Source organism: Cygnus atratus, chromosome 8 (assembly GCF_013377495.2).
Source record: "Cygnus atratus isolate AKBS03 ecotype Queensland, Australia chromosome 8, CAtr_DNAZoo_HiC_assembly, whole genome shotgun sequence".
In the NCBI taxonomy this organism is placed as follows: domain Eukaryota; kingdom Metazoa; phylum Chordata; class Aves; order Anseriformes; family Anatidae; genus Cygnus; species Cygnus atratus.
This window is the reverse complement of record NC_066369.1, coordinates 28,977,081-28,997,365: the sequence shown is the minus strand read 5'-3', so window position 1 is coordinate 28,997,365 and position 20,285 is coordinate 28,977,081. Positions and strand designations below refer to the sequence as shown.

The 20,285-nt window shown below is 39.2% G+C and overlaps 1 protein-coding gene across 4 annotated transcripts in view; it reads right to left on the bottom strand.

The window, feature by feature from the left end:
- The window catches only part of FGGY (FGGY carbohydrate kinase domain containing), a 308,806-nt gene that overhangs the window by 54,545 nt on the left and 233,976 nt on the right, over nucleotides 1-20,285 (bottom strand). For all 4 annotated transcript variants that reach the window (XM_035538252.2, XM_050712118.1, XM_050712117.1 and 1 more), the window contains 2 exons: nucleotides 18,130-18,258; nucleotides 13,563-13,666 (listed from right to left, as the gene is read on the bottom strand). In XM_035538252.2, coding sequence (XP_035394145.1) covers nucleotides 13,563-13,666; nucleotides 18,130-18,258 — 233 coding nt within the window. The remainder of the gene's footprint in view (nucleotides 1-13,562; nucleotides 13,667-18,129; nucleotides 18,259-20,285) is intronic.

Genomic DNA, 20,285 nt, shown 5'->3' with positions numbered 1-20,285 from the left:
CACTCCTACATTTACTGTTTAAAACTAATCCATCAGCAGAAACTATAAGGCAGGGTTTGGGTTCCCCCCCAACCAGAGGAACCTGGTTCATAAACCAGTTAAACACACCAACTAAAATGTTACTTACAACTGATAGTAATTGTTTCCCTCCCTTACCCAAAATTTAAATTACAGTTGTTTTATTCAGCTATATTTTCTTTTACCTTTTCAAATGCAAGAGATCAGGCCCTTGCCAAGAGCTGGGAATGTAAGAGGTCACAGGCTGCACTTGTATAAGCAGCGTTTCTGGAGGTCTGCCACCAGAAGCCAGTCTGAAGTTGTGTTTCTGAGAAAACCTTCTGACAAAGGATGCTGCAGGGCTAAAATAACTCACTGTGCTCTTTAACAGAGTAACAGACTTCTCTACAGGGCAGCCCAATTTTAGATACCAGCCAGATCCAGCCTCTTCAGCTGAGCTGACTCTGGGTATTTCATGTTTTTCTCAATATCGGCATCAGTTTTCAGCCAATGGTAAGTGTGGTATCAGTACCTCTTAGGGCACAGCCACATGAAGAAATGATTATGGACAAAAATAGGAGGTCAGTTGCCTGGCAAAAACCACCTCTACTCATCGTCTTTCTGCAGCGTATCACGGGACAAATCCCAGCAACCTTGCACATTCCAGAGGAAACCAGGGCCAGGAGTGCTACTGCAGAGTCGCCAACATCGTGCAAATTCAGGCTACAGATTATTCAGTTCACTTCTTCACATGTCCATGCTCTTAATAACTTGACTACAAAAAAGTCAATTGCTTTGTCTATGCTGATTTTAAAATAATTTCTTTCTTTTTTTTTTAACTATGAATCTTATAAAAGAAGCTTGCAATGATATCACCCTTCAGAGAATTGTCCAATATTAACCAGGAAACCTGGACAACTGAGATCTGTTTTAAATAGAGTAATATTTTTCACATTATAAAATTCTACCATTTTCCTGAGGGGGAAATACAGTGCAAGAATGATACCTACCTCTCCTGCTGTAAACTTTTGACAACTTCTCTCTCCACTGCAAAACTCAAGGTTGAAACAGTATATATTAAAGTGGGAAAAATATAAAAGTAGGGAAAAAAAAGAATAAAATGATATTGGAAATAAAATGCTTTTCATTTGCCTTATTATTTTTTAAAGTGGTGAAATGTTGATAAAGTATCATTTCTCTGCCAGAAAATGTGCTTTTATAAATTTAGTTTTCAGCCAAGAGAGGATGTTAGTAAAATGAGAGACAGAGAGAGAAAAAAATATTCAAGCGTGATTAAACCCAATAGGGTGAGTATATATCATCTTATTTTCACTATATATTGCCTACCTGATCAGAGCAAGGCAACTCAATTATAAGAAAGTTAAGCTTGGCTTGCTACATTTAGGGCTGCATTAAACCTTCCCAGTTATATTTTCCCCTCACAAGGACAAAACAAACAGAGTGGGTGCTCCAGTTCAGAAACAATACTGAAATCCAAACACGTACAATTCTTAACTACTGAACTTTCACAAGGCTACCAGCAAGGTCTTTGCAGCTCCTTCCCATTCAAACAAATCCTTCTTCAAGCTCTATGTAAGGAGACTGTCCCCCCACATACTTTGTGATAAAAATACAGGCAGCTTACAAACATATTCTCCTCTCTATGCCATAATAAAGGCATTGTGAGCAGGAATAGAGATATCACAAGCACATTGTGATCCCCAACCCACTATTTAAAAGCAAATGGTGCACCATGGAAAAAATATGCAAGGCAGTGTCAGGAGGTGCAGTGGATCTCTTAGCCACCGTATCTTCCTTTTACCCAGGAATGCTCTCGCAACTGAAGCCAAGAGGACCACGTTTGAACAATGTGCTCCTCCAGTCCAGTGTCAATTGTTTGCTGAAATTTGCCAGCAGTTTGCAAAAGATGGGAGCTGTAACAAGACCTGAGTGTCTGGTAGTTGGCTTCTTCAAAGCTGGAAAAGCTGTATCACATTACTTCTTACCTGTTGGCGCTTTGTGAGACAAGCAATCAAAGAGGAGGAAAAATAAAAATTGTTTAGGAATAAATACAAACTTCTCAACCTTCTACAAGATCTGCAGAGAGCTGGCAGATTTCTGCTAGCTGACTCCTGATGGCTCAGTGATGATTTTACTGACCCACTGTGAGCAGCAGACTCACATGTGCATTCCTGTGGGCGATGTACCCATGAGGCACTACAAAACTCGGGGTCACTAACTTCACATGTGGTGGAAGATGATGGCAGCTTGGAATTATGCACTACTACTTTGGAAGTCAGATCCTGAGATTCCTGTTACAAAGAGGCAAGTCGTGAATGCTATTCAGGTAGAGCTGAAGTCCATGAACAGAAGATAAAGGCAGTAAGGTCTGTCCTTGGAATTGAGCAACAGGTAAAAGCCTAAGAAAGCAGAAAAGGATCCCTGAGAACAACAAACTGGAGGCTGTGATTCAACAGATGATCTTCTAAGAAGATATAATAAACTAAAAAGGTGTTGGAGGGCTAGATGCAACTTTTCTTTGTAGAAGAATGATGCTATTTTATTTGTACAAAGAAGTTTTACGGGGAACAGGCTGTTGGTTGAGACACTTGTCCCAAGACTGAGAACTGACCCCAGAGAGGGGCTGGAGCCAGCTGATCAAACGGCTTCTGTAGCAGTACAAGGAGAGAATAGTTTCAAATTAATAGGTCATTCAGAGTCATATATATGAGACAGGTCTCCACAAGATCACAATGGGAACATTGTGAGAGAAGTCTGAGCACAGCAGCCTAACCTAGAACTGTCTCTGCACTGGGTCGCCTCAGACACGCAAGAACAACGCTGTTGTCCTCGACAGAAAATTCGCACCCCTGTAAATTTTTATTCTTTATGTGTGAGGTTAACCTTCTGTGTTTATTCCAGGAAGCAAACTTGGAGCCAAGCCTGGGACAACTTGAGAGTCTCAGCTCTGGAAGAAGTTAAATAAGAATGAATTCATAGGTAATCATTCCAGACTCATTCAAGGTTCACCATTTCCATCTGCCTAAATCAAAGATGCAAGAACTTTTAATGTCTTATCAGGGACTCTAACCGTATGTTCAGCTTTGAAACAAAACCTTTAAACTAGATGAATTCTGATTGTTCCAGGCCTGAATGCTCATATTCATTTAATTCTGCCCTTTATCAGTATCCACTAACACTAAGCATATCTTATGTTTCAGCTTGGGTATGTACACAACAGGCACACAGTAGCATATCATTCTTTACTTTTCCCAAATTCCAAGGTTTCTCATATAAATTGGAAGAAAATAAATAAATAAATAAATAAATAAATAAAAGCTTAAATCTGTTAAATTGTTTTTAAGGTCCAAAACAGAAAAAACAAAAACAAAAACACTTTCCTGATGAATTCAGAAGTTTTTTTTGCTAAGCACTTAAACACTACCAGTAATGCACTGATTTGTTTTATTGTTTTACTTCATGAAATGTCTGGATACAGATATACAGATTAACCTTTTTTTCTTTCTTTTTTTGGCTCATATTTACTATGTCGCCTTCCTTGAAATGGGAACTAGAAGTGTTTTGATAAATGGACTGAAAGGTTGTCTGGTTACATGATAGCTTCTGCTTGTGTCCTGTGCTGAAATGCTATTATGTACTCTTCTAAAGCAATGCTGCTCCATGACTCACAGCAGTTACTTCGATGCCTCTCATAACAATAGCTCACTGGGGATATAGGGCTTCAAATGAGCTGGAAATTTATACCACCCATTTATTTTTACTTCTTTTCCAATGATAGATACTCACTGTCACAAAATGCCAGTTTATGTGAAGATTATAAATCTTTCAGCACAGATAACTAATTGCAGGCCATTTTATATATTCACTTTATAACACTACAATTTGCTGTTATGGTAAATTAAATCCCTGAAAGTTCATCACAATATGAACTAGCTCTTCTCAGTGTTGTAACAACAGAAAAAGTCGAACCAAAAGATCCATATAGCCCACTAACCTGTTGTCAACAATGGCCAGTCACAGATGGCTTAGGGAAAACCACATGAACAGGGTAAGCATAAAAGTCTTGGAGTTTTTGAAGTGTCCCTGAACTATTCTTTCAGCTCACAGTCTTTCAGCTTCAGTTCTGGTTCCTAAAGAAACATGCCACAGATAAGATTTGCAGCACTACCTTGTTTTATGAGACTAGCAAGAGCTCACCCCAACCTGAAAGGTTAGGAAACATGCACATGGAACAGCTATCACACAAATACCGGTGGTTGCTGCACCTCACGTGCCAGATACAAAAACAACTCCACCTCCAAATAATACTTAAAAATCCACTGAGAAGTACTGGTGTAGTGCAAGGCAGGCCCACTCCTTGTCACTGTGGCTGGAGGACAGCAGCATGACATGCCGGGCCAGCATACAAACACAGATTTTCCATAAGAGGGTTTTTGAGCACTGACCTTTTCCTGAAGAGCTGATGGCAGAATTGTCTCAAATTGCAGGCAGATACGGGCTATCCTGTTTCATATCTTTTCCTGTAGATTGTGCCATAAGACCTTTGTCTTCTCTTGAAAAATATTTTCATTGTCATCTCTAACATGCATGTTAAGTAGTCTAAATCTCGATAGCCCAGTTTGGTCAGCTCATTTTATCAGATGGTGACAATCCTGAAGAACTTGGAGCTTTGTAGATGATGTAACAGAAATTAAGGGAAGAGTGGGAAACCAATCACAGCTGTGGCACTGAGCAGGTAGCTCAAGTTTTCTTGCACAGATGTATCACTCCTTGCTTCATTACTTATGGGGGTGAATTATTCTACAAAAAATGCAGTTCTTACTGCAGTTAGTACAAAACATCAAGGAAAAAAATCTTTTCAAATGAGGTCTGGTTTATTTCCCTACTCTGGATGCCCTTCCCATGTACCTTAAGACATTTCTTATTTATTGCAAAAGGCAGTCCATTTTAAAGATTTTTTTTTTCTTTTTCACTATTATATAAGTATTCCTTCTATATTAATGAAGGCCACTACCAACAATAATATAAAACTTACAGGTAAAACAAAACTTCTTCTGCAATACCCCTGAGTTAATGGAAGCAGATTTACATTACATGGGATATGCCATCACACACTATTTTAAACATGCTTTTATTTGAATAGCTAAATGGGTAAATCCTGAGAACCTTACTTGGTGTTTATTCAGCCTTTACTTACTGAGACAAACTCCCAAGGACAGAATAAACACTGGGAGAGGACCTCAGGCCTTCACCCACAGTTATAAACAATGAACTCAGCATAAACTGTGATTCCCAGCTGACACTGGGAGAAAAGCAGCAGCTAACACTTCTCCTCATTTTGCTTCCAGAATGATTGTATGAAAAGAGATTTACTTTCTTCCTAATAAACCTTGCCACATCTAAGATCCTCACCCCAAAAGAGATGGAGCAGCAACAGGAAACTTGGATGAATAACTACTGCTTCATGAGAGGCTGAATAAAAGTGGGGAAAAAAAAAAAAAGCCCTACTAGAACACCTACTGTCCAAATACTGATGAAGTTTGCCTGACTGGGGAAATTGTTGCTGTTCAGAAAAGTAAAAAGATATCTAGAAATACTGTTACATCTTATGCCACCTTGGCCCAGGGAGTCCTTAATACCTGGCACTGACATAACACACATTACCAAAGTATCTGTCTGCACAACTTCAGTTTGATGCTCACGCTGTAAGTGGATGAACTGCAGAAAGGAAACAGTCTGGCCGAATCATAAAGCAAACCAACAATACTAAACAATATTTGGGATTCTGACATGAAATCCCACACTACTCACTGCAAGTACTGCTACCTCCAAAATTTTAAAACTAACAGAAAACAATGAAGCTGCTTTTCATACAACTATTGTATTCCCTTGAAAATTCTATTTAATTGTTTCAGGGCCCAGAGACATCCTAACTGATGACCAAGGATATCCTCTATAATCTTTCATTTCATCTGAAACTTAGTTATTCCTTTACAGTCCAGCTAAGTTCTTATGATAAAAGGGTTAGTATGAGCAAAAGACATCACCTGTCCTTTTGGTTCACCATGAGATCTAGACACACCAAATTAGCAGGCCGCTTAATAAATTCATGCCTACTCACAAAAACAAGGTAAACAAGTCAACTGGAAAGACCATTCATTACATATAAGGATGCTTGTGATCTGAAGAAAATCACCTACCCAGCTCTCCTAGTAACAGAGCATGCCAGTAAGGCACTCAGGTTTGGTTGAGACCTGTCTGTTCAAGGTACAAGGTGCTAGCCTCTAGAGCCAGGTCTACTAACAGGTAACCTACAATCCCACAGTACGTTCAGTAGAGAGGCCAAGTCAGGCAGCACAGTATTTCTGGCAGACAGACCAGACAAACCTTACCAGTGTCAACAGTTCTGTCTCTCTTACCCCTTTCATTCATTGTTGCAAAGAACCCTGAGACCACCGAAGAGAAGACACTGCAGAAAGGCTTCGTGTTATAAATCAAATACCCTAATATACGGCTGTGTGTCACACAGGGTAGTTTGCAGTTAACCGCAGTATGAAAACCACTGTGTCTGCTGGAATTTTCAAAGCAAGCATTTTCACTGATGTCAGGGAGATGTCTGTAGAATATCAGTCTTCATATAGTCTCCAAGCAGAACATTTTTCAAAGCGTTCACTCTATCCACATCTATTCTTTGAGTCTTTGAACTTGAATGATCTGTTCACTAAAGGGAAGGAGAGTTGACTGCAGTTTTCTGGGAATGTTACTAGGCATTACTTAGTGTCCGTACAATACAGTGACTGTACTGCTTTCAGCTACATTCCCATCAACAGGTTGATTACCTGCAAAGTGATGGAATGGAAAACTTGGATATCTCTGGCAGGTACACACTAAATAGGAACATCCCATTCTCCCAGTCACCAACGCATACCTGACCTTTGAATTATGTCAGACCAGGAACAAAGGAATCTTGGTCATAACAAAAACTTTTAATAACCCATTTACTGAGAAAACCTTCCTTTCATCTCCGCCAAGCTTTAGAAAAGGCTGGGAGGCAAGCAGAAATAAACATTATACAGACTCACCACTGCTGGCTCTAAAGTAAACTCTCCAACTTCCTATTTACATTTCAAGATCTTAAGCTTTGTGGTTTACTAGTTCTGCAAGTAAGTGCTTTGGGTTTTGGAGGCTGCCTGCACATGATGTCCCACCACTACTGAATTCTTCCTAGCTTTTATTAATATAATAAGGAGGTCAGAAAAGCAACAATCTTTTATATGCCCTGCTAGCAGAAATATTTTACTTCTCGCCTTTTAAAAACAAAACAAAGCAAACAAAGCGTACAATGTCAAAGTAATGCCAGCGAAGGGGATATTACAGCTCTGTTTGTTTCTTTTTCAAACCAAGGATGCTAGAAAATGGAACAAGAGAGTCTCGTTAAAAAAGGGTGTGGAAGACTTCTTTGAGGGACAAGTAGGAGGCGGCGGCATTTTTATGGATGTATAACCCTTCGAAGGCCACAGGCTGAAAAGGCTCCATGACCTTTTCCTCAGAAGGCTAAATTTGTGTACAGAAAGGATGGGCAACCTGTAACAACAGTCGTGAAGAAAATGTGGTTTTCATTTCATGCAGCCCTCCCTGAATGTAAAATGTCTTCATTAGCTGGGAAGTCAGCACTGTGACCGCTGCCAAATGCAATATAGAAGCCAGCAGAACTGAACTGAAAGAGGACAGAGTAAGGGAGAGGTTCCTGTGACACTAATTTATTTCTCCCATTTGAAAGACACAGGCTCTGTGATTCACATGTGCAGAACCGGCCTTACGGAAGAGGAGAATATTAAAAAAGCAAGAGGGCAAGCGCTTATCAATTTCAGAAGGCTTGCACAGGTCATTTCAAAAACTTCTCTAGGCAGTCTCTGCTTCCAAAGCTTTGCTTTTGTTTTCAGTTTTTTCCTACCACGTTCCTCCCCTCTCTCCCCACTCCTTACCCTCCCAAAGCCAGCCCCTTTCCCCTGGTCAGCAGCAGGACAAATTGCTGCCTTTGCTAAACCCTGGGTCGCAGCCAGTTGGCACTCAGCTTCGCTGCCGAGGGCTGCTGGCCCTGTCCCCTCGGAGACCGCACGTTTCACGTCAGGGCTGCATGTGCAGCGGTGACTGCAGGGCGCGAGGCTGGAGCGCCGCACGCAGCCTCCAACCCCCTCGCCAGAAACCCATCGCTTAGTGCCGCCCGACTGCATTAAACATAGCTGGCAAAGCAAGTACCAGGCTGCTTCGTCTCCATGAGTTTTCCTCTCATCACAGCTGATTTCAAGCAGCTGAGGAGTCCCTGTGTAGTAATTACTCAAAAGTCTGCTGCTTTAACAACGTGGCATGTTCTGAAGAGGAGACTCTGGTATCGGAGCCAAAATATACTGAATCCACTTGCTGGTCTGGCTCCCACCGAGATTACAGAGATCAGGCTATGAGAACACTTTGAGCCAGCATGTCTCTGCAGCCTCCACTCCAGGATGTACTGCAAAGGACACGTACTGTGCATGCTTTGGGGGTGGAAACGTGCTTTGCACTCTATTTGTGTGAACAAAGCTGGCAGCTTGGGCGGATATTGTGGAGCAACGAAGCTCTATTGTGTTTGCCAGTCATCACGAGAATCAAATGAACAAATTTAGAATAAGCAAATTGGACTGAGGTTCCTTTAGCAGAAAACAGGCAAAGACTAGTCAGGCTTGGTAAAAGAGAGTATGGGATATTCTTCCTAAAATAATCCATAGTAAGCACAGCAACAGCAAAATGAGCTGCCCATTTTGCTCTCTGTGTAGTTGCTCAAGCTCCGTCTCTTAGATTATGTAGTGAATCTGGCAAAATAGAAATTAAATTACTTGTGATTCTCAAATTTTAAAAATGACTAAATTATAAGCTTCAAACCACATGCACATTACCACCAGGGGAAAAAAAAGCATTGTGCACCAAGCCAGGTGACTCAGTTCACAATGACAAGGATCACAGGAGTAGCAGAAAGATGCAAAGGAAGAGACTGCATCTAAATCAAAAGATGACCTGACAGTCCCCAAAAGGAAGTTTTGCATAGATTGCTGCTAAAGAAAAAGGAATGACTGAAGAAGCACACAGACCACATCAGCAAATGAAGATGGAAAAAAACAAACAGAGACCCTGAACAATACAGAACACAAACATGGTATATTTGGGACTGAAAATGCCAGCAAATTCAGATCTCCCTCTCCCTCAGTAAGCTGAAATGAGGCCAGACTATGTTCCCGTTAGAAGCTGCTCTGGCTACTTCCTTCAGCTGTGAATCCAAAGAGGTGTTCGGGCAGGAATGACAAATATTTTCAAAAGGGAACAACTGTTCTGCAACAAGTGCAAAGCAGAACACTGATCTCTCACTGCACCTAATTCACCATGGCATAGGCAGAAATAAAAGTTATACATGTTTTATGACCAGGGATATTTTAGGTGGATCTCTTTCTACTTTATTCAATATGCATACATAGCACATAATCAGTACACTTACAAAATTAGTTTTGGGAAAAAAATTACTTAAAACTCCTTTCAAAATCTTCAAACCCAGATTGGTCCCAGTCTGCTAGGTGTAACATAGCTTACTCAAACCTGTAGTCTCAGAAAGGTTAGTCTCATGAAACATTTTACTTTGAGGGGAAAAAAAAAAGGTGTTATAATGTCAATTTAGTGTCCATGAGAAGAGTGCTATTCTAATAGCATGTATGGGAAATCACTAGATTTATATACCAGTAAGAAGCAGCAACACTGCTGGGTTACTTGCTGCGAGGAAGACTAGGAAATTTCTGGTAAGAGTACCCTTGTTTGTATTACTCTTTTGCTGTTGCAAGAGTTAACTCAATTCTTCGTGATTTTACACATCTGCAAAAGGGCAAGTATGTTTCTGTTTAGGAGTGGGACAAGATAATACAGATGTCTGTACCGAAATCCCTCTGATCACACAAAGGTTTCAGAAGAAAACAAAGGATTTCTGAAAACGTTAAAGTATCAGACACATAAGACACTGGCAGGAAGACAGGCTTTTAGGGAAACCAACTGCCTTATTCCCAGCAGTTAAGGCATGTCTGTTAGACCGGTGCAAACCACTACTTGGGAATAACATACAAGCTTCTATTTCAATGCCTCAAACCTGCTGCTATTTCACTGTGAGAAACGACTCACGTATTTTGGGTTGTCACCATGGCTACACAAGCAAAGTCTCCTAAAAGTTCCAACACTGAAATGTGGGTGCTGGAGTTCAGAGACCCTTTCTACAAAGTACAGTGACCTGCAGCAGCCCACTCAGAAAAGCCAGCCACTGAGTGTCCCTCACTTGAAAGGAATACCTACGCTGCTCACTGAGATCAAAGCCACAGCAAATGAATCCCAGCCCTAAACTAAGGGACAGACCTTCAAAAGTAAAAGGACAGCTTATTTGCCATTCCAAATGCAAAATTTCACTGATGACTTTTTGCTAGGGCAAAGGAGGCAGCAGAGAATCACGCAGAATGAATAACTGCCCAAAAATATTCCACAGACCATCTTTTTTTTTTTTCCTCTCATGGATAATGGATGAGCCCCGAGGTGGCAGTGACTTTCAGCAACTACCAGCTCAGACCTGGACGGGGATCAGTAACCTAATTACAACATGCTTTTTGCCTCTTTCATGAGCTGGTCAAGTATCTCAACAGAAACACAATGCTTCGCGTGTGTCTGATCACCCCAAACTGTCAGTGGTTAATTCCAAAAGCGTATCCTCACTTAAAAACGATAGTTGTACCACAAATTAAACTATTACAGCCAGGAGTAAAATTAGGTTCCACATTTGTACTCTCTAAAATATCAAAGGCATGATTAGCAAAGTCTTTTGTTCAAGATCTCCGGAGTCCTTGAGGTAATGAAAACTGGGTCACGGAGTTATTTCTCTTAAAAGTTTAAATCAAATGCCACGCTCGAGCAATACCTGCTCTGTGACTCATGGAGTATGAGGGCTAGAGAAGGGAAATGCTGTACCAAGACACTCCGAGCAGCAGCAGCACCCCTGCCCCCACCAAGGGCAGGAAGGGGGGGAGGCACAGCAGATGATTTTGAACAGTTTCCTGTTACGATCCCTTGAAAGAAATCCAACCGTACTTTCACCCTGCTTTCTGTTTTCTGAATTTCTCCTGACAGTTGGCTCTTGCGTTTGCCAGAACCACAACAAAGGACGGCCTTGAGTTTCCACACAGGCCATTTTCTCCCTCTCTCTTCTCTGATCATCTCACAAAGGTATTATTGTTGCTGGCTCACTGGGGCTCAGTGCACCTGAGGCAGATCAAAGGCACTTCTAATGCCCGCCTGACCACACAGGTCTCTCTCCCACTGCATTAAATTAAACTCGATGATTAATCTCTGTAGCCCTGAGGGTCCCTCGGTGCACATGGGGAGAGAAAATATATATTTCTATCAAAACACAAGTATAATATACTTTCATTTTATAGCCCTAATTAAAAAAAGGAACAGCTAATTCCAGCCAAATGCAGCTGCGTATAGGTCTCATTAAAACACAAATACAACTGCTCTGTGTGCTCCACATTTATTTCATACAGAATATGCAGGTAATAGATAAAAGAGCAGTAAACCAAAATCTTTTCATAGATTAAATCCAGAGAAGTTCAGAATTGGCTTATTGTCTGTTGGCTAGAGATTGCTATACCTCTGATCAGTAGAGTGAAAGAAGGCAGTGAAGGAAATGATTACAAAATGCTGAGTAGTTATATTTAAATAAACCCCAAACTGCACAAGCATCTATCCCCGAGCTTGCATTCAAACCATTAAGAGCCTTAAAAGGTTCTGCCTTGCCTATGGCGTGTAGCCTATGCAGGCTTTGGGCTAGCTTTAATGACAGAACAGAACATCGATTCACATCAGCACGGACTTTATCACGCCACTTCTGTTATGTTAGCACAGCTAATAGAGCCACGTCTAACATTGTCATGGAGTACACACACACAAAGTGCTGTTAAAGTCTCTATACTGACATGCTTTGCTCCAGTTTGGCAAAGGAAACAAACTGCAGTTGTGAACTGGGTCTACATTGGAACGTACCAATATACATAGATTAAAAAATTAATAAATAACCATACACATGTCCTCCTCCAGGGTGAGTTATATTAAAGGAATAAGTTACAGCCAGCTGGCCCATTTCCAGCTGCTCAACGTTGCCCTCAGACCTTTTTGGGAAACTGTCTGAGAGCTCCTTAGCTCATTGCAGCCCAGTATTATGTCTCTATTAACCCAGCTTAGTTTAATGATTTAAACTAACTCAGCTAAATGGAACAGGTTAGGAAGAGTTCACACAAACAGATTATTCTGAAAGGGCAGAAGCCTCCATCAAAAGAAGTGGAAATAACAAAAGTAGAGGCAGGCTTGGAAGGGCAATGTTTTCCCCCAGAGCTGGTATCTGCAGGGTGCCTTACCCACACTTCAATAGACACAGAGATACCAATGTGATTTTTCAGAGACAGAGTAAGCTAAGAGTGGTGGAGTTAGAGGTTTGAATCTCTTACTTGGGAAGGAACCCAAATATGTTCCAATAGTTGTACAGGATTTAAGCTTTTGTTAAAAAATGCTCTACTTCACAATACTGGGATTATTCATATCTTTAAGTTCAATCATGTGCTTAAATGCTTTGTTGAACTACAATCCATGTGACAAGACCATTTTAATACATGCTGTTACTACAAAGACAACTTACAGACTCTGCTAAACCTGACATTTTATTATTACCTTCCTTTCTTTTTCTCTACTGGACATCTCTCTCCATGAAGCATGTGAGTCCTCTCTAAAGCCTCTAGCACTCCCACTGCCATTTGCTCATTTAGGAAAAAACAAGTTATAATCAGTCTAAATTTAAGAGCAAAATGAGTTTTAAATAAAAAATGTGGCAGAAAAGGGTACTTATCTAAATGGAATGCTTTCAGACTCATACATTTTAAAAAGGTATAAATTTCAAAAGCAGACACTAAATTTTAATTGCAATTTCACAAAAAGCTTTTGTATTAATTCACTGAGAAAAATTAGCAAAGTGAAAATTGCTTATCAAGGTTTTTCTTTTTAGTCATGATACGGATCATAATTCTATAGATCACTGCAACTTTCAGAGGTAGAACGATTTATATTGATTAGGTGAAGTGGTGATGGAGAAGGGCTGTGACTGGAGACGTATTCCTTCTCCAAAGACACTATTCTGTAACACATTAGTGACAAGCTTGTCACAGATAACTCAAGCTCAGATTTCAGCCTGCTCTTTAAGCCACTCTAGCATCGCGGTTTTTACTTTTCATGTCATTTTTCAGTATTGATTTCTACTACTATTAAAGTCCTTGCTTAATAGTAAATGCATGGTAATATATAATTAATATCCAAAGTTAGAGTTACCAGAGAAAAAAATCAAGGCAAAAGAAAAGGGTGAGAGGCACAAAGGTCATTTTTCCCTTCAAACACATTAGTTACTATATTCTGTACAAATTAGGACTATGCATACAACCTACCCCCATGTGGCATGAAGATGTTCCACAGATCATAGCAACTCGTGATGTAATTGGCTGGTTTTCACATGGCAGGTTATGTCCTTTCACATCTGCTCCAATTACTCCTATTAAAATAAAATTAAAATTCAATTTTAAAGAAGAGCAAGCCAACCCTCACAAAACAGTGCTTTTCCACGCACAAATAATTGCCAAATATCTCACGCCGCTACTGCAAATAACAATAAGTCTACTTAGAAAATAAACAAAGCTATAAAATAGCTGATATAATGTGTGAGGTTTTTTAAATTATTATTACAGATGCATGAGGACACAAGATGATTTCTTGTTCATGTTTATCATCATAATCTTTAAGTGGTATTTCAACTATAAGCTGACCTTTGGTTATTGTTGACCTCCTAGGTAGTACACTAACATACGGAATAAAAGACTCCCTTGCTAGGAAAAAGGCACTACAGCAGGTATGTTTATTTGTTGACAGTTTATCTTGCATATACTGTATGATGGGTTTTGTCAGGGGACGAGTTGAAAAATTGAATAACTTGGCAGGAGACTGGAAAGACGCCAAGTTTGTTGTCTTGCCTGCTGCTGCTATCTTGTCCATGTCAGACAGAAGCATCCTCATGAGGAGAGATTCCTCCTTCCCTAAGAGGAGCTGTGCTTGACTATGAGGAGCTTCTGCATGCAGGACAGGACAGGAAGGATGACAAATTCAACAAGCACTCAGCTCACAGCAGGAATTTATACCAGGAGATGCCAGAGAAGAGCCAGGAGCTTGCTTACAGATTTGGGGCAGATCTACAGCCAACTTCAGCAGGCATGTTATTATGCTCAGATCAATTAAGGGCAGGCTGAAGTGGAAATTCTGCCCTCTCCTTCTTCTCTTAGGTTGCATTCTTGTGTTGCATTGTCCTGCATCCAGCAAACTGCAGCAGCATGACAAGAAATGTTCTTTGGTTTGTCTTGTTTCTCTTGACCATTATTTTTCAATCAGATCAATGTGCAGTTTGGTGACTATGGTGCCAATCCTACAAAAACAAAACAAAACAAAAAAAAAACAACAACAATCTTTCTCCACACTGCAGGAGGATGGCAAAAACGTTTGCTGGACATTTTATATTTTCAAAATCAAAGATTTTAAGAAGTGAAAGATGCTGCCAAGTGTTGTGGTTAGGATGCTACATTTCATTAACACCTTCTGGTTTAGGTCACCATTGCAAGATTCTATTATCAAATCAATCTGTTGGGCTTTGTCTTATCAGGGTTGCCATGGTTATCCTGGTATTATCATGGTTGAAAGTTATTAAAATAATCAGAAAATTAAGGGCTAAATTTTAGTGTCTTTCCTTATAAGGAAAAATCTTTCCTTATACCCCTTTATCTTAGCTGGCTTGTGACTACATAGAAGCATAGCTGTCATACACAGAGCTTATTTGTAAGGAACAACAGAAAAATAAAAGTAATGTTTCTTATGCTTTATTTTTCACTGCTCAAGCAGAGATGTGCAGGAGTTTATATTAAGAATTGTGGATAGAGTTATCTAAAAGGCAGATTCCTGTAGTAGAAAATACTGTATTAAAATTTCTAAAAGGAGTTAAAAATACTGTTCATGCTTCAGAGCGAAGAAATATTAAACTGATTCGTCAGCATATGTTGCAAATGTATTTTCACGAACAATACAAAATTAAAGAGCTTCATGTTTAGATATTTTTTTAATCACTATGAAAACACGCATCTGCAAAATATGCATTCTGCAGAATATGCCTTTTGGGTTTTACTGAAATCAGTGGAATTTTGTCAATGGCTTTAGTGTTTAGAGTTACTGGAGTCTTCCTATTTGTGATTAATTTAAGTCAGATAGCAAATAATAATAGTAATATGAAAACTTGAATATGAATATGAAAATGTTTTTATTAACCAAAAATAATGTAACTATTTTTAGAAGTTACTTTTATCTTTAATTTAGTTGTGATTTTTCATAATCTAAGGCAGACTAAAAATTTTGAGAAGGTTCTGAAGACAAACTGAGAACAAGTCTGTGTATCACACAAACTCTAGGACAGATTTTATTAAAACAATCAATGCTAAGCATTCATACTTTTGGATCTCTTCCACAATGACAAAGTACTTTAGATACTGAACAATAAATCCTCTAGTTTTGCTGAAACAATGCTGATCTCTTTTTATGAGATCAGTCCCAAAAGACTGGCCTCCCATACTCACATTTTTATCTGTAGACTCTTTTAAATTGGTACAGTAGGTCAAAATGAAAGACATATCTATTTGGCTTTTAGGTTTTTACCTTTCCTTAATAGGTATCAGATGGACCGATTGAGGAGTCATACATGATCTCTACTGACATACGTATTAAATAATTCTTTATCTTTACCTTATTTACTCAAAACTTCAAAGCCTTCATAAACTCCAGGGACCTGTCCAGCAAAAATACACTTTATATCCAGCCAAAAGCAGATATGAACAGCACATCAAAAGGTATTAACACTGAAAACAAGATGTCCATCACACTGTTTTGGTTTAGCCTGTAGGATGCAAAAGGGCTGTTTTCCTTACTCTCCTACTACAGGCTATTTTCAAGACCACAAGCAGAATTTGTTCAAGAATGAGAGTAATGGCACCCACTGGATGTTATTGTCCTGCAAACTAACCTGATGTGTACTAATATACAAGCCATATCCTTTACAAAAACTGTAATCCTCAGTATATAATCCTCAAAATACATATAGCATAAATTCTTCAGAACGGATTTTGTAAACTTTTTTCTTTTATCTTCTATTTCTGGACTGTAGTCTTATAGAGATTTTGGTCCCAAACTCTAAAGAGGTTTGAGATGCTGCAAACAATTCTCCACTTTTTAATGAATACTTTGCTGTACACACAGTATGAAGACAGGAAGACAAACAGAAACTCTCTGATTAAACATTCATGATTTAGCCATTGCAAAAATGTTTACTAATACATATTTATAGCAAAAGATCTGATGCTATGGTCCAATTAGAAAAAAGTGTAGGTGACTATAAAGGAGTCCATTGGAACATACCAAACACCTATTTTAATACAATGTTAAATTTAAAAACAAAATTTAAAAACAAGGACCTAATTTAAAATATTTTTCTCAGAGCTTGTTGGCACAATAATATTTGTATTTCAGACCGGCTTATCATTACATCCATTTCAAGAATACAAAACAGCCAACTGCCATAGTTGTAAACACATTTTTTTGCACCTATACATCATATGATTTGGTCAATTAGGATACTAATTGACACAAACTGATTTTTAAATCAGTCTCAATAGTAAGGACTCAACATATCTACAACTATGACACTAAAACTCAGTCTTCCTTGCTGCATACATTCCTTTCTGCAGTTGGTCAAAACAAAATGCTGGATCCAGAGCTAATTCTTCTGAGGTAATAAGAAAAGCAAGAGATTACAGAAACAAAATTACAGAAGCAAAGTAAATGGACTTAAACATATAAGAAGTTCCAGGCCACAACTTCTAGAAAAATAAATAAGATTTAAAACACCACAAAATATCTGAAACAAAATTGGTACTTTAGCAACTAATCATATTTCATTTAGATCTAGATAAAAATATTCTGATGAGCAATAGATTTCCATTGAACAGTACTGCTTCAATAACACTGAAACTTTCTGAGGTAAAAATTTTTTCTAACCTACCAAACTAAAAAACCTCAATTTCCTGCTGAAAGTTACATTGAATCACTTTGTTTTTGACTGTATTTAGATAAGGACAAACAGCATAGTACGAAAATGAAGGACTTGAGCCTCACCAAACATATTTCAATACAGCTGAAACTGAGCATATCAGAATATTGTGCTGAAAAAGAAAAAAAAAAAGAACTATTAGGCCTTCCACTCCAGCTATGGATAAAATATTGAAAGCCTCAGAAGGGAATTACCTTTCACCAGCCAGTTCTCCCTCCACTCTTGTTTGCTACAAGAACTGCTTACATTTGTTTGAATACACAGTATTTACATACTCTTACCGCTAGAGGAAAGGCACTGGTTTTGGTATATATTCCATAATCTGCTAGCATAAATGTATATGAAAAAGGCTCGGCTGCATTACTTAAACAAGGGATGAATTGCTCCTAATACTAAGAAGGAAGACCAACTACAAACAAGCCTCAAACATGAGTCTTCTCCCTCAAAACTGAAACTTTTTATTTTTCTTACTTATCCCCACAAAATTTTGAGCAATAGAAGATGTAAACTGTCATCATGTTGGCTTGCCAACCCAATGGTGTCTCAGCTCAGGAATTCAAAGTGGAACTAAAAGAAGTTAATGCACAATTTGGAAACCCAGCTGCAAAGAAATAAACAGTGATATTTAAGGACCTTGCTATAAACAGATATTCAACATTAGTAGTTATTGTGAGGATTTTTTTTATTTTATTTTAGTTATGCTATTTCATAAGAATAGCATCAGAGCAAATTGCTGGATACAAAACAGGCTATGCAAAAAATGGCTAAAATTAATTCAATACATTCCTGTTTCCAAGAATAGTAAATATGTGACTGAGTACCTAGTCCTCCAGCATGCGCATCAATGAGAGATGCTGCTACTGCAATCCCTTCAGGAAGACCAAGATCTTTTGCAGCTTCTGGCGTTAGACCTTTTCCAACAGACTCTCCAGGAGACAAGACATGGTTTCCTGGGCAGACACAAGAAAAACCATACACCTGTCAATTTACTAAACAGAAAAACAAACACATATGTTATTACAAGAACTCCCTTCCTCTCCCTGAAGTTAGTGTGGTACATACAAAACAAAAAGTGTATCAAAGAACTCTATCTGATGAAGAAATACGTTTCATTATGTGTCTGTATATTAAACACAACCATGCTAGATCAAGCTACCCCATAGTAACTTAAAAGTTCAAAAGCATTCAATGTCCTGTCTAACCACGGAGAAAGATTGTGTCACAAGCAATTAAACTCTGCTTGGCACCCTTCCAGGAGATATGAAATAATTGTGCAGAAATTCCAAGTTCTTGGGGTAGCTGCTGACTACACTGCCCGCAGCCGTTCCCTGTGTGCAGCAATGGGATTCAGCTCAGCCCATGCTCACAACTCCTGTTGCATAAGACAATGACCAAATTTATTTTTCCTTCCGATTTCCACCCTCTCTGAGAGTTTCCACCAGCAGTAAGTTGGTTATAACAACAGAAACTCCGACAGAGAAACTGGCTAAACCAGCAAATTCCTGCTATTACAGCTCTACTTCCTCGCAGGCATAAACAATCCACTTTTGGGACTTTGCTGGAAGTACAAAGAACGTTATGGTCACTCCAAGCACAGTTGGTGCAACCCTTCCCTCTGCCTTGACACCAAGGAGCCTATGTCAGGTCCGTCCGCATTGGCCTCCACTATCATAACACATTTATTTTTTTCTAGCTGAAAGAGATATTGTTCAGTAATTAAAATATGGTGATAGAGGTAACTCAGGGGTTAGAACAAACCTAAATTCATGAAACTTTCTGAATTTAAGGACGCTCCCACACCCGACAGCCTCCTCTCGGGCAACTGAGTCTAACCAAAGCCAAAGCAATGAGTGGCAGCTCCTGCAATCACACACACTCCTCTATTTATCTAAAGATTTGGTGGGTGAGAAGCAGTGAAAGGCACAGCACGAGCTCTCATACACCTTCCTGCCAATACCATGACTGTAAGTCAGAGACATTGTGCTCATTTAATAGTACATATCTTTAGCATTACTCAGTTCAGCAAATCTTCAGGGCAGAGTTGACAAAAGTCCTTTTTAAGAAAGAAAAGCCTACTTTCACAGTTGATTCAAGTGAGAATGCTACACCTAAAAAGCATTTTGATGTGTAGAAAGGAAGCAACACATTGTCCACAACAGAGGTCAATTAAGGGGAACAGCATACCGTAAATTAGCAGGAATATACCAATGCCCATGAGCATTATCTTCTAAAAATAGTTATGCTACCTTACTGTTTGTTGAAAAGAAGGTTATAATATTAAATTCACAGGTGGAAAGTGGGTCTTTATTTTTATATATCACCATGGTAGAAGACCTTTGGCTTTGCTGCAGGCAATGTTGGTTCTTCACTAGGGAAGGCGCCCACGCCCTGACTGAAGCCATGCATGGGGCACTGCAATCAGACAGCACGCAAACTGCTCCGTGCTCGCTGTGCCAAGAGTTTCTGTTCTGTCAACGGCCACACCTCTGTCTCTGAAACATCAGGCTGAATCTCATACTGGAAATTTAAAACAAATATGTATGGCCAAAACTTTGACTTGGCTTTGGGTTTATATTCAATTATCAGGCACAGTAACCCAAAGTCATCACTTCCAGCTCTCCGCTAACTTATACAGGAGGAAGAGATAATATCCTAACATCTCACCAAAAAGAAGTCTACATTTTATTAACTCTTAGTATAAATGCAAACAATTGTGCTAGCTGTTACAAGAGGTGTATCTTTTGTGATTTCTCCCCCCAATAGGTTTTGAGAGCAGGATGTTTCTCTTTAAGAAAAGTTGTGTGTTGTCTTTTGGTTTCTTAAGACATCAGAAAATAATCCAAGTTGTGTGCTTCACCTGACATTCAAAGACCCTGCAGGTGGAAGGAAGTTCAAAAGAGTTCATGCAGCTAAAACCATATCTTTTTCTTCAGAACCAGTTATATGACCTGAAAGCAGACAGATACCTTGTATATAC